This window comes from Dipodomys merriami, unplaced genomic scaffold (genome assembly GCF_024711535.1).
Source record: "Dipodomys merriami isolate MVZ:Mamm:240054 unplaced genomic scaffold, mDipMer1.0.p SCAF_15, whole genome shotgun sequence".
NCBI classification, from domain to species: domain Eukaryota; kingdom Metazoa; phylum Chordata; class Mammalia; order Rodentia; family Heteromyidae; genus Dipodomys; species Dipodomys merriami.
In genome coordinates this window covers 24267342-24294609 of record NW_027202826.1, presented here as the reverse complement: position 1 = coordinate 24294609, position 27268 = coordinate 24267342, and the positions used below count along the sequence as shown (strand labels likewise).

Sequence of the window (27268 nt, the reverse complement as noted above, 5' to 3'; positions counted from 1 at the left end):
AAAGCTGTCACAGAATACAGGTGTCCGCTTCTCCAGAGGATGATCATGAATTGAAAACAAAACAGAAAACCCCTGGAAATGTCTGAGATACTAAAACTTTTTCCACTGAAAACCAGGAAGAAAAAAAAAACTGGAAAAACAGGACTCAAAACGAGTGTTCTAAGTTTCCTAAATAAAGCCTGGGGATAGGTTTCACCTGCTCTCAACTACCATTTCCTAGACTATAGATAACATCTACGCCTGGGGGTGAGGAAGATAAGGCCCAGGCTGAATAAGTAAGACTGCTACTTAGGCTCTGTTTATCTCTAATTGCTTTAATCTCTTAATTGCCTTTCCCCTCCCCTGAGCCCACGAGTGTCCCCCAAACCCGAATCTCCACCCCTTTTCAGAGATTAGAGCACCACAGAAAGATCAACTGAGGCTGGTTAGGGAACAAGACCTTTAAAGACTAATTGAGTTAAGCAGCACTAATATCCCTGGGCAGTTAGTGTCCTGGAGATACAAAGTTCCTAGAGGAAAATAAATGACTTTACTTGAGTGGTTTTTTGCTATAAACTAGTACTCAAAAAAAATGTTTTTTTTTTTTCTTAAAAAGGAGGAAAAGAGAGAAGATGCCTATTTTCAGTTTAGAATCTGCCACTCGGACAAAGTCAGCAAATTGCTGAGCTCCCTGGGTGTTGTAGACAGCTGGGGTGTGTGGTGGATGACCTCCACAAGCATGTAATGGTGGACAAATAAACTTTTATCTGGTGCTGGTCCTGGGGCTTGAAAATAACACCTAGGCACTTTGTTTGGGGTTTTGTTTTTGTGTTTGTGTGTGTGCTCACAGCTGGCACACTAGTACTTGAGCCACAGCTCCATTTGTGCATTCTTTTTGTTGGGTGTTGATAGAAGTCTCATGAGCTTTGCAGCTCAGGCTGGCTTCAAACCAGCATCCTCACTTCGTAAGCAGCTCATTAATTTGAAGTTGCTAGTCCTCACTCTCTAGCACTTGGCATAATTACTTCCTGTCTCTGTGTGTTGTTATTCTGCCTTCTAATCTACAACTTCCAGTCACGTTTTAAATTTTCTTGTCTCATCTCTTCCTTCCCATAAGCATACTATCATTGTTTATCATTGACAGAATCTTTAATTTAAAGCAGCTACTACTGTGCTAGGCGCCCAAAGACTAGTAAAGCCCAGCACTGGCCCTGGCATGCATAATCTAACTGGGGAGGGAGACACGGTGCAAATAAATTCAGCGCTGAAGACTTCAAAGTGTGCAAGTGCTAAGTGCACAGGAGTAGTCATAACAGCAGTTAGGAGCCAGCACATTGAATTTACTCAGAAGCTAAGGACACTTAAGCTTCAAGCTGTTCACTTGCCAAAGCTCTCTTAAAGCCCAGGGATAGGAACGTGTGTGTACGCATAGCAATGTGGTTGGTCACTTGCTTATGTGACCACTATTTCTACAAAGATACCTTAATTGGAATAGCTAAAACTGCTCCATCTTTCCTCCCCAGCCTGTTCTGTCACACATGCCTGTACATTGGGTGGCAATGGGGGTCTACACAGGAGTAAGTTGAATTGGAGCTATCTTTAGTTTTGGTACAGAGACACATGTTTTTGACTCAAAAGTCTTTTTTCATATACTAATAAGTTGGCCAACTTAGTTTTTTGTTTTGTGCCCGTATGAGGGCCTGGCACTTGCGCTGGGCTTTTTCAACCATGGCTGGCATTTTACTACTGAGCCATGCCTCCAGTCTCCCCTTTTTGCTGGTTAATTGGAGGATTTGTTTGCCCAGAATGGCTTTAAATCACAATTTGCAGATCTCAGCCTCCTGAGTAGCTAAGATTACAGGTGTGAATCATCAGTGCCCAGCTCCAACTTAAGTGTTTTGGTTCAAAGTATAGGACCAGAGATTGTATTGCAATATGAACATATCCCACAGGGTTAGGTACTGGCTGTATGCAGCTTATGCAGAGGCAATTACAGACAATGTAAGCAAGGCAGAATGGTTCATGCTTGTAATCCTAGCTACTCAGGAGGTTGAGATCTGAGGATCAAGGCTCAAAGCCACCCTGGGCAGTGAGACCATTCAGTCTACAATGAAAATGTAAAAGATATTTTTGGGTCCGGTCGTGGGGCCTGAACTCTGGGCCTGGGTTGTCCCTCAGGTCTTCAGCTCAAGGCTAGCGCTCTACCACTTGAGCCACAGTGCCACTTCCAGCTTTTTTCTTTTTTTTTGCTTATGTGGTGCTGAGGAATCGAACCCAGGGCCTCATGCATGTAAGGCAAGTGCTTTACCACTGAGCCACCTTCCCAGCCCCATGTAAAAGATTTTATTGAGCACCAAAAGTGCTGATGCGCCAGGACCACACCTGGAGTTGGGATCCCAGAAAACGGCCCTGAGGGCCAGCCCATATGGGCTTTTAAGCATTTTGGGCTAGGGCAGGGAAAAGGGAGGCTTGGGTGTTGGTTTTAGCCAATGATTACAAGAAATACACACCTTAAGTTTAAATTTCCTGCCAAGGTTTTGCTGGTGGAAAGCAGGGGAACAGAACAAAGGGTGGGAATGGTCCTCTGGGTTAGGGCCCCCATTGCTCAGAAAACAGCAGAAGCAGAGTTACAGTTATAGGGTTATGGAGTTACAGAGTTACAGTTACTAGCTAATGAGTTACCAGGGAAGTCTTATTCATAGCACACTTACATTTATATCTTAAAAATCATTATCCATTTTACACAATCCAAGTCAAATATCATATTCCATCTTTACGTCCTCCACCATATCAGGCAGAAAAGTCCATTAGACTCATTGCCAGTTAATCAACAAAAAGCCAGAAGTGGAGCTATGGCTAAGTTGGTAGAGCACTACCCTTGAGCTAAAAAAGCTTAGGAATAGCTACTAGGCTCTGAGTTCAGTACCAAAAAAGAAAACAAAAATTCTATCCAGGAATATGTTTAACAATCGTTTTTTGTTATTACCTTAAAGGAAAGTGACTATCTTACTTAATGTAACGTGCTATTTCAGGGAGCTTTTTTTTTTTTTCCTTTTATCAATCGTGGGTCTTGAACTCTGGGCCTGGGCGCTGTCCCTGAGCTCTTCAGATCAAGGCTAGTGCTCTACCATGAGCCACACCACCACTTCTGGTTTTCTGGTGGTTTATTGGAGATAAGAATCTCACGGACTTTCCTGCCCAGGCAGGCTTTGAACCATGATCTTCAGATCTCAGCCTACTGAATAGTTAGGATTACAGGCATGAGCCACTGGCACCCAGCATTCAGGGAGCATTTGTAAAAGGAATTTTTTTTTAAAATTTAATTTTATTTGTGAACATACTGTACAGAGGAGTTACAATTACATGGGCAGGATAATGCGTACATTTCTTACCAAGCATTGCAGCCTCCTCCTTTGTTTACCCTTCACATCCCTTCCCAGCCTCCCTCCTCCCCCCTAAAAGGAATTTTTGTAAGGACATTTCAGCCATTACAATGTAATGATGGAAAGGTAAAATAAGCAAGCAATGGAACTGCTTTCAAAAGATGCCAAATCACTGTTTATGTGTATTTGCAATGAGCAGTTTTACAAAAGCCAAAACATAAAGTGTGCATTGTGCTTATACTTCTGTTTTCCTGCCTTTTTTGTGTGTCCTCAGGGCTTGAACTCTGGGCCTGACGGCTGTCCCTGAGCTCCTTTTGCTCAAGGTTAGCTTACTATACCATGTAAGCCACAGCACCACTTCTAGCTTTTCTGGTGGTTAACTGGAAATCCAAATCTCACAGACTTTTCTGCTTGGGGTAGCTTCGAACTGCAGTCCTCAGATGTCACCCTCCTGAGTAGCTAGAATTACAGGTATGAGCCACCAGTGCCTGACAACTTTCCTACTCTTTAGATATAATGGATACCATGGACAAAATTTAAATAATTGTGAAATATAAAAAATTTTTTATTGTTCCAAGTAACAAATGAACATGTCTACATTTCTGTTGGAGCAGTAATTTCTGAGAAATCTGCAAGTAAATATATTTTACAAGCTATAATAAAGCACTTCATCCTTGATTTCATCCAATACAAATTTCTTAATAAGCTCATTAAAAAAAACTGGTATGACCATAAAACTCCAAGATATAATCTAGAAAAAAATAAACATGATCTTGGGTATAGCAACAACTTTTAAACAAAGGACCAAAAACCAAATCCAGGAGAAGGAATCATATACTGGCCTTCATTGAAATGAACAGCATGGGTAACATCCATCAGTAACGTCAGTACTCAAAGGCACAGGCAGGCGGATCACGGGTTCTGAGTCCTGGTCCAGGACTGCAGGTTTGAAAGAAGGGCTCTTGGTTTCCTTAGTATAACACTTTTCCTAATCTGTAAATTTCCTGACCACACTAGTGTCATGCACATAGACACATCAACTAGTATCTGACACACATATTTACATAATGTATACATGCTCTTCTAAGATACAGTACATATCCCTGGTCAAGCCCCTTCTCAAGTGGTCAAATATGAGATTTGGGGAGTGATGGATGTATTTATAAAAAGTTGTCCTGGGAAAATCTTTTCCAATTCTCAGCACCAACACTAAGCAACACTGACTTTAATGAGTTTCAACTAACTGCCCTCCTGGAAGCATGCCTTTTGCTCTCACCAACACTTGGCCTCACCAAGCAAATGGCTTATGACTTACCTACATCCCATCAATCAATCCCATCATGCCTCTGCCAAGGTAATTGACTTCAGCCTCCACACACTGCAGGTTGAGTGACTTCTGAGGACTCCACCTCCCTTGCACACCTTCCAGGGAATGGCTGGGTTTGATTCCACACTCCAGGGGCACCCTCTCTTCCTCATTTGTAGGATACAGATTCTTCACTCTTGTCTGCTTTAGGTCTTCCAACTCAGGCCATCAAGCCATATCATACCTGCTGCCACTGCCAATTTTTTATAAACCTCCCATCTCTCATCTCTACTCCTGTCATTGGAGGGAGATACACATAGATGATCCATGTATAACTACTTAGCTCTGACCTCCTCCACTCTTAAATACCTCAACTGCCCAGTGACACAGACATAATCCATCTAACACCAGCAGTATTTAACTCCCCATATTTTAAATGCAAGCACCTTGATTATCTCTCCAATTAATTCCTCCTGATATTCATACTCTTAACAGCTTTTTGGCCTCAAAGGAACCACACCACATTCCTTAGCTCACTGATTTTTACTACACATACAAGTCCCTTTCCCCTTGCTAATTTCTTAATTCCTCTGCTTCTGTTTTCTTGTACCCAACCCTGATTAAATCCAACTTTTCACCAAGCATTAAACATGCTTAGGGAAAAGACACTAAGCAAAGCTGTTTTCCCGGAGTCTACGATTTACAACTCCAGATGGCCTACACTGCTGCCAGGCCATTGCACTGACCAGCATGGTCAACTGGGCACCTTGTTCTTCTAGGAGACAGACACGTCACTCTTTCCAACTGCTCTGCTGAGAGTCTGCAGCATCTTTAAGCAAAAAGGGCAATCTGAAGGCACAATCATCTAGCACCCAATTCCTCTATTTAGCTTTTCTTCCTAAAAAAAAGGCACTCACCTTTCAGAAGGCCCTTCCCTGCCATGGTCAAAGCAGCATTAACCCAGCCTTCTTACCCAGCCTCATTTCTCTTCTTGGAGTCATCACACTTTGCCTCTGCCTCCCATTCTCCATGTGGACCTAAGCTTTGTTGACGTGGTGATGTTGTTTTGTGCCTGGAAATAGTATCTGGCAAGCATTACCTGCTCATAAATATTGTGTGAATGCCAAAATATGTTTTTGTCTTTCCTACTGTCAAATGTCAGTGTTTAGTTGCAGCTTCTCCTGATGCTTAGTCAGTACTATTCTTCTTAGAGGGATAAAGTATAGTGCTGGGGGTGGGGGGCAGAGTGGGTGTAGGTGGTGGGTGGGGAGAACATTTGCCTCTTATTACCAGCTCTGTCACTAATTAGTAAGTAATGTCACTTAGGGTGAGTCATTTAACCTCTCATTTCCATTACAGACTGTGAGAGCTCTTTTATTTTTATCTAAAAGAAAAGAGATCCACCAAAGCACAAAACCAACAAGAATTATCAACACCCACTAATAGCTTTTCTTCAAAAGTCACCAACGGGGACTTTTGTGGTAGACAAGATAAAACCGCATTCTAAACTCAAAGTGTTACTACGTCCAGCAGTTTTTTAAATTATAAATAAGCTATTAGTGAATAAGATTTGATTAAAACAAAAACACTATCAAAATTCATGATGTAATCTTCAAGTCTAAAAGAATAGTCAAGTATGTTATTAAAGTTTTCTTATGACAAGTATAAGGGGAAATGCTTAATTTAAATGAGTAAGACAGTTTAAGATTATGCTTAGTAATTACATATATGTATATTTATATATATATATATATATATACATTTTTTTTGTTGTTGTTGTTGTTGTTGTTGGTCATGGGGCTTGAACTCTGGGCTTGGGTACTGTCCCTGAGCTCTTCAGTTCAAGGTGAGCACTCTACCGCCTGAGCCAAGTAATTACATATATTTTGAAAATGGCACCATTTGTTTCTAGAATACCAACAGATAACCCATGAAATGTATGGATTTACAGATTCCTAACTGAAATACAGTAGCACTGTATTTCCTCTAAGAAGTAACTTCATTGGAGTCTATCTGTAAAAAGACCATGAAATCCCAAGCACAAAAACTTCTAACCAAAAAACCCAAACAAACAAAACAACACCAAACCATTGTCAAGCAAAATATTTTTAATTAGTAGGCTGATCATAAATAAATCCACATAAAAGATTTAACAGAATTACAAAGGATTTTGTGTTTCTTTTGTGGACTCAATTCATAATATGCATTAGTCAACCTCATTCTCTAACTGCGACAAAAAGAGTTGTCATCCAACAATGTAGCACAGTTTAAGCAATTCATAGTCTGTAGTTACATTTTTTACATTTTCTTTACAAATGGAACGCTTATGTACATTATATATATATATGTATATATTCTATAGCTCATGTACTGAAATTCTATTGTTTTTACAGAGAAAATGTTCAATTCATTTAATGAATACGAATCATTCCTTGTTAAAAAGTAATTCATATAAACGAGTAACACAGTACCACTGCCTTTTGGCATCTCTTGTCAGAGTTCAAGTCCAGAAATGTTATATTAAGGAGAAAAATGATCTAATGTTACATTATGACATGTCATTCCACACAGCTACATAAATCTCCCGACTGTACTACTGGAAATGTGTAGAAACCAACTGAAACATACTTAGTGAAACAGCATCATCACTGCCCTTAACATAGGCCAAGCCCTCATTCCCCTCCCTCCTGCCAGCACCTCCGGCAGAGCAGGGCGCTGCTCAGTAACAGAGAACACTTTCTTCCCAGCCCGCTATATGCTCCTCTGGAAGATCAGACTTCGCCTAGGCTATGCATCTTTGTCTTCTTGTTCAATTTTATTCTATTTCACTTACAAATCTGCTGCTGAACATGAAGCAAAAATTCATAGTAAGAGAATGCGGCTTCTGTCCGATCTTCAATTAAGTGTTGAAAAAATTCTGCTTTGGCAGGACTCTCATCTCTGAAAGAGAGCAAAGGGAAGAGAGATTCATGACAGGACTCACTGGCCAGGGAACGATATTCTATCCTGAGGATGTATTCTGGTGTCATTTAATGTCTACTTTGAGGATAAGAAGTCTTGCTCAGACTATCATGTCCACTGCAGACTTTCCACAACCAAGGTATGGAATCGGCCCAGATGTCCCACAGTGTATGAATGGATCAAGAAAATGTGGCACATGTACACAATGGAATTTTACTCTTCCATTAGAAAGAAAATTATATTATTTGCAAAGAAATGGAAGGACCTGGAAAACATTATGTTAAGTGAAGTAAGTCAGGCCCAAAGACCCAAAGGTTCCATGTTTCCTCTCACATGTAGAGGCTAGAATTAGTTTATAAATATGTAAGTAAATATATTGGGTGGTATTCAAGTATACACAAATGGATTAACTGAAATATGGTAAGATTCAAGGGAGAAAGCAAATAGTGTAATTTCTTAGAAAGGCAAAGACAAAGTTGAACAAAATAAACACCAGGAAACAGGTACTTAACAACAATGGGGTGGTGTCAAGGGAAGAGGGGCAGAGTAATGAAGGAAGGGGAAAGACTGCGGTCAAGAATTCACTGGATAGCCTACATTATTAAGAAAAGTGAGGGAAGGGGTGGGCCAAGAGGGAGGAGGGAGGATGCTGACAGGGGTGGCCGTGATCAGGATGTATTTATGCGCCGCTTTGTTGAATGCAACTCCTTTGTACAACTACATAAAGATAACAAAAAAATAAAGACGAAGAAATCCTGCTCAGTTTGTGCAGGAGAAGTTGTAGACATACTTACTTTACCATATGAAGGACAGGGCTTAGCGGTCTGCTGTCTCTGAGCCAAGTTATAAAGGACCTGGTTCTTTCGGACGAAAGTGTGTCCAGCTCTGGAAGATGTGTCTGTTAAGAAAAGCATTGTTAGGAAATTATTCTGGCAATTCTGCAGGCGTAACACCGAATCACACCACACCAATGAAGTTTAGCTTGCAGCAAATCAGTTTAAGCCATGTTTACTAAGAGATGTGTCATTACATTTTACCTGAATATACTTGTTAGACAAGTGAATAAAACCATCCCAATATCTACGTATCACAAGCACTACGCCACATCTTCATACTTCTTATGATGGTGATAGTCACATGAAGGTGGCTAACACAAAGTTTCCAACCCCAATAATAGTCATACATTGTACTTCATGTGAAAAACTACTACTCTGGGAGAATTTCATGTTTCTTTCATTTAAAATTTTGAAGCAAGGAATGTAAGAACAGGGTGGATGTATACATTGCTTTCTCACTTGAAACATGCCTCAAGTCCTTTTTGCTTGGGCTGTTTTGGACCTTTTTGCCCTTTCCAGCCTTGTCTTCAATTCTTATTTATGTTCCCCACTGTAGCTGAGATGGCAGACATACCACCACACTCAGCTACTGTTTCAGAAGGGATCTAGTGAACATATTTTTGAAAATAAAAATGGATCACACTATAAATTTTTTCATGTTAATATCCCTTTTCAGTAAGTGCCCAGATATAACCTACCTATTTAATGCTATACACATTTGTGTACCTAGCTATATTTTTATGAGTATATTTATGATATTTATGTATCTATGTATCTATCTATCTATCTATAATTTTTTGCCAGTCCTGGAGCTTGAACTCAGGGCGTGGGTACTGTTCTTGAGCCTCTCTTTAATCAAGGCTAGTGCTCTTCCACTTGAGCCAAAGTGCCACTTCTGGCTTTTTCTGTTTATGTGATAGTGAGGAATTGAACCCAGGGCTTCATGTATGCTAGTCAAGCACACTACCACTAAGCCACATTCCCAGAACAATTTACTGAATCATGTAGTATAGGATTTTAATTTTAACAGATATTGTCAAATAGGTCTCCACAAAAGTTTAAGCATTTTTTTCAAAAAAAAATAAATAAATAACAAAAAATCTGACTACCAGTGGTTCAGGCCTGTAATCCTAGTTACTTGAGAGGCTGAAATCTGAGGACTGTAGTTCAAAGCCAGCCCAGGTAGGAAAGTCTGTTGAGAATCTTACCTAATTAACCACCAAAAAGTGGGAAGTGAAGCTGTGGCTCAAGTGGCAAAGTGCCAGCCTTGAGCAAATAAAACTCAGGGACAGTGCCCAGGCCCTGAGTTCAAGCCCAGGACTGGTACAAAAATAAATAAAAATATAGATAATCTCATATTTTTATTGCTTACCTTTTGGCTTTATTAAAAATAGAAATGTTTTATATTTATTCTCTGAGATATGTTAATTTTTTTGGTAAATGGCTTCCAAAGGTCTTTGAATTTTAATACTATATATGTATAAATGTTTCATTTGACATCCTCCTAGGATTTTTTAAAAATTTATTTTATTTTTATTTTTTTGGTGGGTTATGGGGCTTGAACTCTGGGCCTGGATACTGTCCCTGCGCTCCTCAGCTCAAGGCAAGCGCTCTACTGCTTGAACCACAGCGCCACTTCCAGTTTTCAAGTGGTTTATTGGAGATAAGAGTCTCAGGATTTTCCTGCCCGGGCTGGCTTTGAACCGTGATCCTTAGATCTCAGCCTCCCGAGTAACTAGGATTATAGGCATGCGCCACCAGTGCCTGGCTTAGGGTTTATTTTTTATCTTTACCAGAACCTGAACTCAGGCCTACTGCTTGCTAGACAGGGATTCTACCATATGAGCCACATTCTCAGTCCTTCTTTGCTTCTAGTTATTTTTTGGATAGGGATATGCTTTTTGTACTTGGTCCTCTAGCTATAACTCCTATGAAGCTGGGATTATAGCTGTGTACCGTCATGACTGGCTTGTTCTGAGATGGGGCAACTTTGTGCCCATGTTAGTCTTAAACCATGAACCACAATCTACCTGTTCTCTGCCTCCTGAGTAGCTTAGATTACAAGTGTGTGCCACCACATCTGGCCTCTTTTTCTTTTAAAAAAATGTTGAAATGTTCTCTCTATTTGAGAGTCATATACTGCAAGGACTAAGGTAAATATCCAGCTGTGCCTTTTCTCCTAGTGGCTAATCAATGGTCTCAAGCTGATTTTTGTAATATTCTATTTTACCACAGTGATCTGAAGTATTGTTCATGAATCAAAACCCTTTCTTCACTCTTAACTGGTTCCACTGATTTGCTTACTGTGCAAGTATCACCGTGCTTAAATAACTGCAGCTTCAGATAAGGTTTACTATCTATTTAGTAAGACGTTTTTGTCATATACCTTTCCCCTTTCTTGACTGTTCTTCCTTTTTAAATATTTCCTTAATACTCTTGATTTGTTGTATCTTAGAAATGGGATTAATTTTCAAAGTAAAAAAAACAAAAGATCATAATAAGGACTAACCGAATGACTATGAATTGCAGAAAAAAAGAACATATTTACAATACTCAAAAATAAAGTAGATCTTTCATTTCAATTAAACATACAGAGCTGCTTTCAAAATCCTATTTCTTTGTGTTGATTAAGGGCATACTGAAAAAAATAACATTACTTTAACCAACAGAGTACTTTAATAGAAGTCTGCAGATAATAATTTAAAGTTAAAATTGCTAGGGAGAGTTTTGCAGTTCCATCCTTGGTGTGGATGTGCAAGTGCTGAAAATGCCAGGGGCACAGCTTGCACACAAGTCTTCATGTAGCGTCATTCAAAAAAGCCTCCCTCCCAAAGAAACAAAGCAAACTTCCAACCACAGACTATTTCCAGTCATAAAGAACAGAGTACTCGTGTAAGCCAGGCATGAAGTGAAAGAGGCCAAACATAGAGATCACATGTTGAGTCATTCAACGTGACATATCCACAACAGCAAGCTAATGAATAAAAAACACAGCACTAGCTGCCAGGGAGAAAGCAAAAATGAGTACTCTGTGATGAAAAGAAATGTTCTGAAATTAGATGGTGGTAATGGTTGTAAAACATTATGAATATACTAAAAGCCATTGAAAGCATACACATGAAAACAGCTAAGCTCACCACATAAACCTTATGTCAACGAAAACATTAAAGACAAGTAATCTTAGTTACTCAGGAGGCTGAGATCTGAGGATTGTGATTCAAAGCCAGCCCACGCAGGAAAAGTCTGTAACAATCTCATTTCCAATTAACCAGCTGGTTAGAGCACTAGCCTTGAGCAAAAAATTCAGGGACAGTGCTTAGGCACTGAGTTCAAGCCCCAGTACTAGCACACATACACAAAAAGTCTAAAGTCCACTGACCATTTTCTGTGGTATTGATGCAAAATTAGGACATCCAAGCACTTCCTCTATGAAGTTATTGTCACAGCCTTTGCCAATCCAAATGTAAAACACCTAAAACAGAAATCAACAAAATATTTAAATGCACCAATAGTTAACATTAATTACAGTTAATTCTCTTACAATTATCACACATAACTTTATGTAAGAACAAGTTAAAGAACTTCAATGAAAGCTGTTGATAAATAGGGAGCTACAGAGGTGAGAATGGAGAAACAGGCTCTGTTAGGGACAGTGGGAGGTACAGCTACAGGGAGTTTAGCTAACAAGAGGATGAATATGGTCAGAGAAGATGACCTGCATATAGGAAAATTGAACAATAAAACCTGTTCAAATTGTTTTAGGAAGGCAAAGTAATAGGTTAAAGCTGATTGCAGTACAATGTGTGGAAAAGTCACAATGAAACCCACCTCCCTGTATAACTAATAAGAGAAGTTATGAAAAAAAGTCAAATGAATTATTGAAAATACAGTCAAAAGAAACACAATTTAAAATACTGTAGGAGAAACATAAAAGAAGGAATGAAACCCGAAATCAGCACATGGTGGAGCTACATAGAAGGATCCAGGTGGTAGTTTACACCTTCACTTAAATTTCAAGGCTGCCTATTAAATGTATTTTACCTTCTCCTTCACTGATTTCCCCACAAGAAGGTAATGCTGTATTTCAATCACTTTCTGTACTTTCAGCTTTTGGGGGTTGTCCCTCCTCTGTGGCCATCCAAACCCTTTTCCTGCTCATAGGAACAATTTGCAGCTGTCTGGCCATTCTGACACTCTTTACCTGCCGGCCCCATCACATAGCAACTTCTGAATCTCTTGAGATTTCTGACAATTGGTATAATTTGAACTACTCTTGAGGTCATTTTGAATTTTATGATTCTCAGGGTCTTGTTTCTCTTTATCAAGCATATGCAATCAACGATAATAAAAATGGATTAACCTATGAAAAATAAGAAGATGTCCAAATAGAAACGTCCTAAGGTAGGCTCATGTGAGTACCCATTTACTGTCTGGCCCTGGTCCTCTTCCCTCCCTGCAGTGGCACCAGTGCTTCCCATGGACCCACTGGAACAGGAGAACATTGTTACAGAGGTGCTTACAGAGCCGCAGTCCAACAGGAAAGCACCTTCTCTAGTCAGCTTCTCTGCAGATAATTTTTGAAGGGGCGGCTGAGGCACTACCCTGTCATTAACATGTATTGCACCCTGAAAAAGAAGGTAGAATATGAGTGAGCTAACATTCTGTCACTACATCTGGGAATTAGTGGCCACCTTAAGAAGTATTAAAATGTGACAATTGAGAGCTTTGTATAATGTAAAGACTATTAATTCTATATTAGCACCTTGGCTGAAGCACTGCAACCATCAAATGTATTCAAATTTAAAAAGTTCAAACACAAATGCATCTGTTTCATTCATTTCTCTTTTGGGGTCAGAATATACTAAAAATATGACTAGTGACTCTGTCACATAGCAAGATACATTTTTCTATTTCCCTACTAACATATTATTATGCTTAGAATACTAATGTCAAAGAATGTTGTTTTCACACAAAAAGAAAGAAGTACTACACATTTGCATGCTGAAATAGCTGTTAGCTACCAGATTGGGTTTTCTAGTAACTGATCCTGCAATCTGATCATATCAGAAACTGCCAATATCTATCAAGTACAAATGGAAATCACTCTATACTTTAGCTTTGTAATAATAGTACATGAGTTAAATTACTTCATGTATGAAATTCCCTAACTGCTGATTGATATAGTTTCTGAGAATCTAAGCATCTAATTAGATCCAAATGTCCTTTTTTAATGTACTATTATCACACAAGGGAAAAGAATAGAGGAAAATGTTGACAATGCGGTAACTGTACAACTGTAACATTCAAAGCATACCTCATCTGTCAATCTGTCTATCCTGTATAAGTTGGGATGAATCATTTTCATTAGATGAACAAGTGGCTGAGACTTGATCTGACACATGGCATACACACGATCATCCAGGCGAGTGCTTGTACCTGTTCTAAATGCTTTCTACAAGGAAAAACAGACAAGTTTCCAAGTCAAACACACACAGTAGACTACTACCAATCATAGAGCATGTCTTCAAAATGACAGGCCTGGATTCCATTTAAGCTGACATTTAATAAGAAAGTGAGCAAGTTTCTCTGGGCTATATTATCATCGTAAGAAAAACAGAGAAAAGAATACTTACCTTTCTATGGTAAGGATTATAAGATGATGAACGTGTTGGACACCTATTGTGGTGTTCAAAATAATGGGAAGGTAGTAAAAAACTAAAGCCCCTCCTTATTCTGTTTTCAGAAGCATGTATTAAGAGTGGGCCAGGACCACATAATACTCACATGGATAATGGAGATAGAGAGGGCATATAGATGGTTTCACAAAAGTCATAATGTATTTTTATACCTTCATTTCCCACTTATGTTTCCCAACACTGAAGTGCATTATTCCCCTGGCTAAGTTTAAAATAACCACCTCTCGGCTTCCTATCTCTATATGCAAGTAATATGAGATTTTTTTTTTAACTTTGTTAAATATAACCACGTGTCGAGAGCTACCTGTTTGAGAAGGGCCAAAACATAGAGTGGGAACAACTTGAGGGAGCCAGGGGCAATGAGCGCTGAGTGCTGCAAGTTGGAGACAGTAGAGCCGTAGGCAGACAGCGAGTCCACTACTGCATTCACCAAGGCGTCCCTGGCATCTGACAGACTAGATGAGACCGAGCGATCGACAGCTGCAAAGCAACCCAAATGGAAAGGCACTTAACCATGAGATCCCTGTGAGCACCCAGAGAGAACACAGACGTGAATCATCTAAGAGACCAATAGAATGCACTTCATCTGTTCCCTCAGTAAATAATTAGTTCATTACCTATTTTTTCTGAACTGAATATGATAAATCAGAACAAGTCTAGGTTCCCGCATTCTTCTGGACTTTCGTTTTAATCTCTTAAGTTTAAACACTTGGCTATTCTTGATAAAAAGAATGTATATTGTCCATCTATTTCTGATACAGCACTGGAGATGATTCCATTACTCAAAGCAAAGTCACATGTGTAAAGAACCATTTTTTTTCTGTACAACTGATGTAAATTACACAATTTAAGTAATCTCTTATGATCCTCTAAAATCTTCTTTACAAAAGCATTCCAGGTCAATAGATTAAAAAAAGATGCAGTATTAAGAGTTTGAACTCATGGCCTGAGCACTGGTCCCTTAGCTTTTTCACTCGAGGCTGGTGCTATGTAACTACTTGAACCACACTTTATAGGGTTTTTTTTTTTTAACTTAAAATTTAATTGTATTGTCATGGTGATGTACATAGGGGTTAGAGTTACATAAGTAAGGTAGTGAGTACATTTCTTATTGAACTTGTTACCCCTCCCTCATTTACCCACTTTCCCTCACAACTGTGATTTTTTGCTAGTTAATTGGTAATAAAGAATCTTACGAACTTTCCCCACCCTGCCTGCCTTCAAACCACAATCCAAATTGCTCAGCATTCTGTATAGATAGGATTACTGACATGAGCTACCAGTGTGTAGCTAAATGTGAGTTTTCATATAAAACGAGCATATTTAATTTACAATATAATTTTTTTTTTTGTCAGTTGTGGGGCTTGAACTCTAGGCCTTGGCACTGTCCCTGCACTCTTCAGTTCAAGGCGAGCACTCTACTGCTTGAGCTACAGCACCATTGCCAGTATTCTAGTGGTTTACTGGAGATAAGAGTCTCACAGACTTTCCTGCATAGGCTGGCTTTGAACCATGATCCTCAGACTTCAGCATCCAGAGTAGCTAGGATTACAGGCGTGAGCTACCAGTGCCCGGCTACAATATACTTTTTAGAGCTGGGAGTGTTGATTCAAACTTTAGTCATTGTGATATGGGGGCGGAGAATGGAGGATCATGGTTTGAGAGACCAGTCCTAGCAAAAAAGAAACTTGTGAGACTCCACCTCAACCATGGCTATGCTCAGTGGCAGCTGCCCCAGCTACCAGGGAACTCATCTAGAGACACACCAGCTGTCATCTAGAGACACAAAGAAATGATATCTTCAATACAGGCATAAAGCAAGACTCTAGCTGGGTGCTGGTGGCTCATACCTTTAATCCTAGCTACTCAGGGAAGTTGAGATCCGAGGATCATGGTTCAAAGCCAGCCTGCGCAGAAAAGCCCATGAGACTCTTATCTCCAATTAACCACAAGAAAATAGGAAGTGGTGCTGTGGCTCAAAGTGGTAGAGCACTAGCCTTGAACAAAAAGAGCTCAGGGACAGCTCCCAGGCCCAGAGTTCAAGCCCTGCCACCATCACCACCACTACCAACAACAAAAGCAAGACTCTACCTACAAAATAACCAGGTCAGAAAGGGCTAAAGCCACGGCTCAAGTAGTAGAGTATCTACCCTGAGAAGCAAGACCAAGTTCAATCCCAGTACTAACAAGAAAAATGAATCTATAAATATGCCTATGTACTAAAAATAAAGGTATTTGTGGTGGTGGTGGTGGGGAACCTTATTGTATACATAATTCAAAATCTCCACAGAAAAATGATGCTTGAAAAACTGAGATCCTGAGATGGGTGAGCACAGCTCAGTGGGGAAGCGGTTGCCCAAATGTGCACACAGCCCTAGTTTTTGTTCTCAGCACTGCCCACCTGCAAGAAAAGGTCCTTGAATAATGTTATTATAATTTTGCCCAAACGACTCCAGATCTGTATTGGAAAGAGCAAGGATCACTAAAGGTCTAAAATTATCAATAAAGATTTGTTAAAAGCTGGGCGCCAGTGGCTCCCACCTGTAATCCTAGCTATTCAGGAGGCTGAGATCTGAAGATCATGGTTCAAGGCCTGCCTGGGCAGGAAAATCCATGAGACTCTTATCTCTAATTAACCACCAGAAAACAGGAAGTGGCGCTATGGCTCAAGTGGTAGAGTGCTTGCCTTGAGCTGAAGACCTCAGGAACAGTTCCCAGGCCCAGAGTTCATGCCCCACGACCACCAAAAATAAAAACAAAAACGAAAAACAAAATAGTATACTGATTCCTGAAATTAAATGGCAATGCGGGACACAGCCTTCTGAATGTTACTTCTTTCCCTCAGCACTCTTCACAAGAGGTGCCCATGCTGATTTTAGGACCAAGAGCTCAGTGCTGAGCTTAGTCCACTGTACAACACTTGAGTTTGCTCATACATTCATTTAAAGACATTTCGATTTTTTTTTAAGTTTTCAGCAAATATTAATCCCAACAGATTGCTAAACTAAGAATTAGTAAGGAATATAAGAACAATCTACTTTGTGCTGCAATAATTGGAAATATAAAACATACTCTCTAAGTGAGGGGTTTCTAGGGCAGAAACACATCCCACCTTCACTTCACTGTCTAGGCTGGCGAGCTGTGCTTGATTGGCCACTTGTTCCCTTTCACTCACCCATGTTTGCCAGAAGGCAGATGGCGGCTTGAACATCCACTCCGGCATACACATCTGCTAAGGAACTCACCACCGGCAAACAAAGTGTGTGGACTCTGATCCTCCGCTCACCTAAACAGATGTGCATAAAGTGATGCAGAACACTGTAGGCCAAGTCTTATTTAAATTACTGTTTTTGCCAGATTAAATCATCAACAGGATTTTGAAATGTAACTCAAAGTTTTAAAATGAACATGGTTAGCATGTTCTTATTTCTTTGTTTTTGGTACTGGAGACTGAACCAAGGACCTCGTGTATGCTGGGTGAGCATTCTCACACTGAGCTACATCCCCAGCCTAACTAATATGTGTTCAAGATAATTAAACACTCTGACTTTGTAGACTATGAATACATAAAACATGTGTAGTTGAAACTTACATTCTAGTTTTTATTTTGATGTTGCTCGTTTTTGATTACCCAACAGAGTAAAGTATCAGAAAACTTAGGCTTTCAAAATAACACAAACAAATGCCTTAATTTACAATGCAAAAAATAATGCAAAGAATGGCTTTAGCTTAGCAGAAATGTATTTTCTGAGGAATGCAAGTTTTCCAAGCATGCAAGTACTTGCACATATACACATACAAACATATACAGTGTATTATTTAGTGAACATTAGTGTTAACAACAACTTATCAGAACATACTTTTGGTTAAGTGCTGAAGCTGCATTAGTTCCCAGTACATTCATTCCTTCTCCTCATTCCACTAAGTGGAAGAGGCTTCTTGCAGGCCTCACTTTACTTCTGATAGCCTTACCTTTACTCGACGTGTATAACAGTGCCGTCTGAAAGCACACTAAGGAAGTATCCGTCAAACTTTCCTCAATTGATAACTGCACTGCAAACCCAGCATCAGGATTGATGTTGGCAAGAGATAACAAGTCAGTGGAACGCACAAAGAAGTTTCCATGAAAAGTATGCATTGAAAGACCTAAGAGACAGAGAATGTGGTACAGAAGATGAGTAACAGTAGTTTCTTTACCACAGGCTAGTTACTTTCAAAATAAATAAAGTCAGCACCCCTGATTTTAAATCAAAGGGGATATTTTGGTCATTGCTAACCTATCAAACAACATCTTCTACAAGGAACAGCTGGTAGCATAGGTAGACCAGAAGTAACAACATCACATTTATAAGTTCATACCTTTAGTGCATCTTATCCTCATGACAGCTTCAAATCCAATTTTTCTTGTGAGATACCGTTTTAGGTCTTTTTGTAACTTTTCTGCTTGTGAAGGGTTGTGATTATAGTGGAAAGATGGATAGTAATAGATGCATCCTGCCGAGTACTTGGACATGCAAGCTTCAGAGAGAAACATAACTATTAGCTGCAGAGGCAAGAATATTCTACTTGTCTAGCAGTAGTACAGATTCTAATGAAATCTGAATTATAATGAAAAGATCTAAGACAAATAACATGTAAGTCTCGTACAACAAAAATATTTATAAAATAGAGAAAAAAGGTTTACTTTAGAGCTTTTAAACAAAATACTGTCATTTTGTATTTGTCTCGGGCTTTAAAGTTTACAGATAACCCTCACAGACATTAAACATCTAATTCACATGCCTTTCTCTCCCTAAATTGAGAAGAGTAAAAGAATAAGTTCAGATTTGATCATATGTTAAAAATGTATACATAAGCAGATAAATGCAATGACATCTTACCTAGAGAAGCAAGATCAGAATACTGTGAACTCAAAAGGAACAAATCCACCGCAGTCTGCTGTCCTGAGCAGTCTAAAGCAAGTTTCTTATAAAAATCAGTCGCAGGGCCAAGGTGTTGTACTACCTAAGTCAATAGATCAGAGTAAGAGCTAGAAACTTCTAATCGCACACACTTCTATGTCTCTCCTGCATCAAAAAGGAGGATGTCCTCTGCTCCCCTACCACGCTATGGGTTTGTGAACAGACTCCCTATGACAATAATTGCTAATATTTATAAAAAACACTTTCTGCCAGCACTGATTCAGATGTTAGACATAATTTCTCATATATATCCCATAGGATATACACACACTAACACACAAACATACATACATGTCTTTTTTATGATGGTGAGGCTTAAACTCAGTGCTATGTTTCCAGCCCTTTTTGCTTTAGGTTTTCTTCTCAGATAAGGTCTTACATTTTCACCTAGGGCTGCAATCTTCCTATGGCTCCCTCAAAGCTAGGATCAATCATTATACTCAGCTTTTTTGTTGAAATGAGGGGGGATCTTGCTAATTTTTTCTTGTGACGGCTTTGAACCTAACCACGATCCTTCTGATCTTTGCCCCCCAAGTAGCTGAGAATACAGGACTGAACTACTGTAACTGGCCTTCCTATAAGATTTTAATTATTAACTAATGTTAGGGATTGCACTGAAGACTGCACCTGCTAGGCAGGTACTCTATTACTGAAGGCCATCCCAACCATTATCTATCACAGATGAGAAAACTAAGGCAGAACTCATTAAGTAACTTGTCTAAGATTACATAGCTATGGAGTGGTGAATGCTGGAAGAAATCCAAGGACTCTAACTCTGGACTGGAAATGTTACTCCATACTGCTACACAACAGGGCTTGAAATAAGGACCTAGGTTCTGTCCCTGAGATTTTGTGCTCAAGGATAGTACACTACCACTTGAGCCACAGTTCTACTTCCAGCTTTTTGTTGGTTAACTAGAGGTAAGCATCATGGACTTTCCTGCCCTAGCTAGGTTTGGACGGTAATCTTTAGGTCTCACTCTCCTGAGTAGCTAGGATTACAGGCATGAGCCATTGGCCGTTTACTCATTTTTAAATGAAAGACTAAGTGACTTCTAAATTTTTACAACTTTTGCAAACAACAACAAAATTTTAAAAAATCTGAATTAATCTCTCCCTATTTACTATTAGTATTAACAAAGTTAGAAAGGACAATGAACAAGTCCTCACACAGTTTGTAGATATGACAGAGAAACTAAACATAGAATACCTTTGTACTTGACCTTTGATTAGGATCTTCTCTGGACTGCAGAAGTCCTGCACCCAAGGAAGGTAACTGTGTCTGAAATACAGACACACGGCCCCCTGTTGGAGACATTAATTTAAAAGCAGCCTGAAGGGCAGGACCAAGGGCACTGTGTGTTTCTCGTGTATTGGTGAACATGTTTGGTAATGCGTTCAGTAAGTCTTTTATAAGCTGGGAAAACAAAGATTAAAATTTGAATTACTGAAAAGATAAGACAATATTCTTTAAAACATTCCAGAATATAGTGTCACTGCATCTCTAGGGACTGTAAACTAAAGAGTCCACAGACATTCTATCCACATTGTCTACTGCCTGATATTACTGCATCAGGTAAACACGTTAATATCTAGCCACCAGATGAACTGACAGACACATTCTAATATTCTGAGGAAATAAATCAATCTCACCTCTTTGCTTTCATATAGATTCACAAGTAGACTATCCGGTGTAGGTAGAAAAACATCTATAGGGAAAATAATCAACCAATCAAGTCAAAAGAATACAAGAAATTAGAAAAACTTATTTTTTAAAAAAATCAAGATGTCACACATAATATGCATTCTATCACTGTGATAATATACACTGGGTACATATTATCTATACACGTGTAGGCTACATAATATACACTGGGTACATATTATCTATACACGTGTAGGCTACATATACAGGTACAGCATATGACAAATGTGTTGTAAAATGAAGCAGCCCATGACCCAGAATCTGTAGTTACTTTGCTGCCTGCTCACCGTCTATGTCAGACACAATCAACATCTGTGGCTGAGACAGTCCCTCCTGTAAGTTGTAGAAATGAATAGTGCTGTCAAAGGTCATGAAGCCTATTCTTGTTCGAGAATCGCCTGGAAGCCTGGAGATAAAAATGGCAATTTAAAATTCAAAGTAACATTTTATTTCAGAAAATAATAAGATAGTAAGTCATGTCAAATTTCAGAGGAGATAAAAGATGTATCTCTTTATCTAAATTAATATAAACATAAAAAGAATGATGAACTATTTAATTCTCAGATGAAAGTGTTTCCATGTTTAGAATCTATACTTCCAAAAACTGTATCACTATTTAAGTAAGATTATGGCACAGGGAAAAGGGGAATAAATAAAAATACATTATACGCAGGTATAGAAATATTATAGTGAAACTCCTTACTATGTACAATTTAATATATGTGGGCTGGGAAGGTGGCTCAGTGGTAGAGCGTTTGCTTTGCATGCCTGAGGCCCTGGGTTCGATTCCTCAGCACCACATAAACAAAATGAAAAAAGCCGAAAGTGGCGCTGTGGCTCAATAGGTAGAGAGCTAGCCTTGAGCTGAAGAGCTGAGGGATAGGGCCCAGGCCCAGAGTTCAGGCCCCATGACCGGAACCCCCCCCAAAAAAATTAATATATGCAAATAAAAAAAGTAGAGTTTGGTACTAGTGTGTAATCTTAGCCTTTGAGGAAGCTGAGACCTGGAAGATCGGGGTACAAAGTTAATCTAGCAAAAAAAGTCCCATAAACTCCAATTAATCAACAAAAAGCAGGGCTGGAGGTGTGGCTCCAGTGGTAGAGCATAAGCCATGGTTAACATACATTTTTTTGAGGACATTTCAAATCTCCTTAGTATTTTTCAAGTACAATAAACTAACTATAGATATCACCTTGAGTGGATCCTCTTGTGTAATTAAAATTCTGTCTCCTTAGACCAACATCTCTATGATCCAACCCTGTCCTCAACCATGGGTTACTCAGCTTTCAGTGACTGGCTTAGGTTACTCAACATAATATCCTTCAGATCTAGCCATGATATCTAGTCATCCAGACTGTTTATACCCAGGCTATGTTATTGCTTTCTGAGCCCCAAGGTTCACATGATTTTAGTCAGAGGGCAAGTTTGGAAATACCTAAAATTTTTACTAAATTTAAAAATTTTTAAGTTAACCTAGGCGCTGGTAGCTCATGCCTGTAATCCTATATATACACGCAGGAGGATAAGATCTGAGGATTGAGGTTCAAAGCCTGCCCAGACAGCAAAGTCCATGAGATTCTTACCTCCAATACTTAACCACCAGAAAACTGGAAGTGGTGCTATAGCTTAAAGTGGTAGAGCACTGGCCTTGAGCCAAAGAGGTCAGGGATTGCACCCATACCCTGAGTTAAAATTTTTTTATGTTATTAAATTGTAACAACTCAAGTAGCTGGCTCCTTATTCTATGGCAGAAAGTTTATAGATACATATGACTAAACCTAACAAAACCCAAACCCATAAATTACAAATAAACTCTTCATGTCTTTTTCTATATTTATATACATATATGTAACTGTCAACAAAAATATAATCTTACTTGTCTAAGTTTTCTAACAGGGATTGGCACAAAATAGTTAAGTAGCCAGTTTCCTCTGCGTTGTGGGACACATCTAAGACAAACAGGTAAACTGCGGGCTGAGGAGGACGAAGCTGAAAGAAAAAAAACCAACAATGCAATTTATGTAGAAAGCTCAATTTGTTCTTTTTGGGTTTTTTTTTTTTTGTCTTTTCTTTTTTGGTACTGGGGATCGAACCCAGGACGTTGCACTTGCTAGGCAAGCGCTTTGCCACTGAGCTACATCCCAGCCCTCAATTTGTTCTTTTTACATCACTGTTACTACTGAATATTTACTGAGTATTCTGTACCAGAAATGCACAACAAACAGGATTGCTATTTTCTAAGATCTTACATGCTTTCCTTAAATGAAATTCCTCTTAAACAAAATTTGTTGGGGTTTGAGCACAAGAGACAGTTGTCACAGTTGAACAGGTGCATTAAATGTGTTCCTGATAAGGAATGTTGGCAAAGAGATCATTTAAAGGTGGCCTCATTTATTATTAATACAAACTACTGAATAATTAATACAAACTACATATAAAATGCTTGTTTTTGGCAGTGGTGAGGATGAGCCATCCATGCACATGCTATCTGCCACTTAGCTATGTTCCCAGCCCATGAAAGTTTCTATTTTTTTCTTCAAAACAATAAAATAAAACTTGACATTATCTCTTTGGTCACCGGATAACGACTGAATCCTAAGGTAAAGTGCTAAGTATAAAGAAAGTCCTTGTGATGGTATTACAAGCATATTTTTAAAAAGTCCATATTGGTCAGAAAAATATACTGACATACTGTGGGTATGATGATATGATGGCTCAGATTAGCATTTGTAAATTCCAGGGAAGAAAAGGAGAAAGAGAAGTAGCTAGGCTAACAGACTAAATTCTTCCTTATAGTGATAGAGTGTACATATGAGTACATACCAAGACCTCTTTTTTGCAGTCCTAGAGATTTGACCCTCATACATGCTAGACCAATGATCTACTCTACCACAGAGTTACCCCTCAAATCCATGAAGTGTTTTTTTTTTCAATGCCCATGAAAGGTTATATAAATCATAAGAAAAAAAATTAAGATCTTTTTTGCTTTGCTATTTTAATTAGATCCCAAAGTTGAGAACATAGTAAATTATAAAGGTCAGAAGCTGAGAGAAGTGATAAAGAGAAAGTTTACTATAGTCCATTGGAAATAGACACAGAAAGTGCCATTACCTCATAATAGGATAAATTACACAAGATTACATAAGAGATAATAAACATTACAGAAGATGGGAAAGCACATCTGTTATTCTTATGCAGCTTTCTCTGCTAGCAGCACTAAACTGCTACAGCCATCAAGGATTAGAAATAAAGATATAGGAAAAAACATAGCTACTATACATATATTAAAACAGGCTGTGGCGTGGCTCAAGTGGTAGAGCACCTGCCTGGCAAGTGAGGTTTGATCCTGAGTTCAAACCTCAGCATCACCAAAAAGGACCTCTCCAGAAAGTATTACAGGGGCTGGAAATATGGCTTAGTGGTAGAGTGCTTGCCTAGATTCCACTACTCAGTACCACATAAATAGAAAAAGCTGGAAGTCTAACTGTGACTCAAGTGGTAGAGTGCTAGCCTTGAGCAAACAAGCTCAGGGACAGAGCCCAAACCCTGAGTTCAAGCCCCAGGACTGGCAAAAAAGAAAGGAAAAGAAAAGAAAAGAAAATTACAGAGAAGGCTAGGAGTGGTGGTTCATGCCTCTAAACTCAGCTACTTGTAAGGCAGAGATTGAGAAAATAACAGTTTGAGGTCAGCCTGGGCAAAAAGTTAGTGAGACCTCAATCTTTACTTAATCAATAAGCCAGGCATGGTGGTCTGCATTTGAAACCCCAGCTGCATAGAAATGTTAAGTAGGAGAATTACAGTTTGAAGCTGGCCATGATTAAAACTGTTAAAAAGGCTAGAGTACCTATCTAACAAGTGCGAACCCCTGAGTTCAAACCCCAGTACTACCAAAACAATAATAAAATATGACAAAGTATATGAGCAGGACATAGGCTGATTTTTTTTGTGTATGTTTTTTTCCTGCCAGAGGTTTGAACTCTGAGCCTTGAACTTGCTGGGCTTGCTTGTCTGGCTCATGCTCTATTACTTGAGCCATACCTCCAGGCTGGCTTTTTGTTGGTTATTATGGGAGATGGAATCTCTTATTAGACTTTTCTGTTGGAGGCTGGCTTTGAACTTCAATCCTCCAAATCTCCTGAGTAGAAGGGATTACCAATGTCAGCCATCAGTACCCAGCTGTGTTTGCTTGTTTTTGTAGCTGTTTATGTGCCCATGTACTTAGGACCTTCCTGTCTGTGAACCCAAGGGCTGGGATTACAGGAGTGAACCACCATGCCCAGCTGTAAAATGAGATTCAGCGTCTATATAATTCCAAGAGCACAGAGAATTTGCTGATAGTACAAGGAAGGAAAAAATTGAGTGAAAGTACTGGGAGAACCAGTGATATCTTTAAGACCCCTAAAAACTGCAGTTTTTGGCAAAAGCAAACATTTTCTGTTCCAAGTTACTTAAGTTTAAATGGTGAAAGACTGCATATCCACTCTAGGCAAATAATCAAATCCATATGGACACAAACTATAAAAGCTAGCACTTATTTAACCTGGTAATGTATGTTTAATTATCCCTTTCATATCACTTTAACATATTTTTCCCTCATACTTTAATATAATTTTGATGGGAAAAAAAAAAAAAGCTAGCGCTTACCATAAGACACTGCAAACATTTCTTAGTGACCTAATACATTCTGGGAGATCACATAACATTTAGAAAGTGTTTTCTATTTGCTAAGTGCAAACTTTCACTATTAATTAATGTTTAAAAATTAATAGCATGGGCGACTGAAATATGGGCAAGAATTCACAGAAAATTATAATTAGCCATGACTAAACTTTTAACAGTGAGTGGTTACCATGTAATCTGAAGAGGCGATGAACTCCACGGTGGAATTCTGAACTTCTGGCCGCTTATGAGGCTCTCCATATGATCGAGTAAGGGGGTTATACATGAATTCTTCAGGAACTGGATAAGAGGGAGGAACATGTCTAAAGTTCAACACTTAGCAGCAATATTTATGAGGAATACCAACAGTTTTGTGAACATTTAATGACAAAAAACAAATCCCTTAATCTTGCTTGAAAAAGGAGAGGGGGCTGGGAAGATGGCTCAGTGGTAGAGCGCTTGCCTTGCAAGCCTGAGGCACTGAGTTCGATTCCTCAGCACCACATAAGCAAAATGAAAAAAGTCAGAAGTGGCGCTGTGGCTCAAGTAGCTCTAGCCTTGAGCTGAAGAGCTGAGGGACAGTGCCCAGGCCCAGAGTTCAGGCCCCACAACTGGACCCAAAAAAAAAAAAAAAAAAGAAAAAAAGAAAAAAAGGAGAAAGAAACTTATTTTCTAAATTATGCGAGGAGACCAGCTCATAGGTACCCTTGCTTCTTAAGTCTTCTGTCCTATTTATTACATCACATTATACAGAAGGAAAAATCAGAGACACAGAAATATGAAAGCAATTATAATAGGGAGATATGCAAGAAATATGTAAAGAGGCTGGGCACTGATGCCTCACACCTGTAATCCTAGCTATTCTCGAGACTGTAATCTCAGGATCTTGTTTCAAAGCCAGCCCAGGCAGAAAAGTCCATGAGACTCTAGAGCCAAGGGAGAGCACAAAGACCTGAGTTCAAGTCTCAGTATTAGCACAGTCTTTGGAGTTTTTGTTTTTTACTCTGCCCTGTCAATTTTCTTTACCTCCATGGCCAGCCAATATTAAAATACCCTGGTCTATAATCTTTCCATTAAAAATGGCATGAAAATTGTTTTTAATGCAATAGGGAGAGGAATAATGACAAAGATGTAATAAATAATACTAAAGCACACTACAATAAGAGTCAGAAGCTCACCATCATTTACTCTATAGCATAAGTTGCACTTCCATCTACGCTGATCAATGAAGGACACAAACGGGTTGATGTATGTTCGACAAGATCGGCACCTCACAATGGTATTTGATGTTATCACTGGTAATTGCTGGGAAAGAAAATAAAGATGTTGTAACAACAAGAAGAACCCCAGGGAAAAACAGAACACTAACTGCTCTACTCCATATATAGAGCAGAAATCACAGATGGATTTTTGTGTGCTTTCATGTTGAACTGTACTTATTAAATGCAGTGCAGTGTGAAACCACACAAGCAGCTGTGGTTTTCTTCCTCGTTGTAACCATAACAACACAACAACAAAGTCACACCAGATGAAATCAATGTCACTAGCTGACAAGAAAGCCTAGTTGGCTATGAAAATGATGTAAGCTACAGCTCATCAGAGACTCAAGAAAAACCACTGAGAGAAACCAGCACTTTACAACAATGTCTTTGTCTTGTGCACTGCAAAAAGTCCCAGGTACCTGGTATCACACTATCTGACGCTGCTCCCACCCGGAGGGAGCTGAGGCCAGAGACAGCCAAACACAATGTGCTAGGAAGTGGCGCTGTAGCTCAAGTGGT

At 39.2% G+C, this 27268-nt stretch overlaps 1 protein-coding gene across 4 annotated transcripts in view; it reads right to left on the bottom strand.

Moving 5' to 3' along the window:
* Positions 1-6758: 6758 nt before the first annotated feature.
* Positions 6759-27268, bottom strand: part of Sec24b (SEC24 homolog B, COPII coat complex component) — a 70840-nt gene continuing 50330 nt past the window's right edge. For all 4 annotated transcript variants that reach the window (XM_070022442.1, XM_070022443.1, XM_070022444.1 and 1 more), the window contains 16 exons: positions 26666-26792; positions 25678-25787; positions 22705-22817; positions 21115-21233; positions 20776-20831; positions 20333-20539; positions 19042-19165; positions 18521-18679; positions 18134-18307; positions 17337-17447; positions 14466-14641; positions 13780-13917; positions 12986-13090; positions 11845-11937; positions 8424-8527; positions 6759-7608 (listed from right to left, as the gene is read on the bottom strand). In XM_070022442.1, the coding sequence (XP_069878543.1) occupies positions 7494-7608; positions 8424-8527; positions 11845-11937; positions 12986-13090; positions 13780-13917; positions 14466-14641; positions 17337-17447; positions 18134-18307; positions 18521-18679; positions 19042-19165; positions 20333-20539; positions 20776-20831; positions 21115-21233; positions 22705-22817; positions 25678-25787; positions 26666-26792 (2031 nt within the window). In that variant the 3' untranslated portion in view covers positions 6759-7493. The remainder of the gene's footprint in view (positions 7609-8423; positions 8528-11844; positions 11938-12985; positions 13091-13779; positions 13918-14465; positions 14642-17336; positions 17448-18133; positions 18308-18520; positions 18680-19041; positions 19166-20332; positions 20540-20775; positions 20832-21114; positions 21234-22704; positions 22818-25677; positions 25788-26665; positions 26793-27268) is intronic.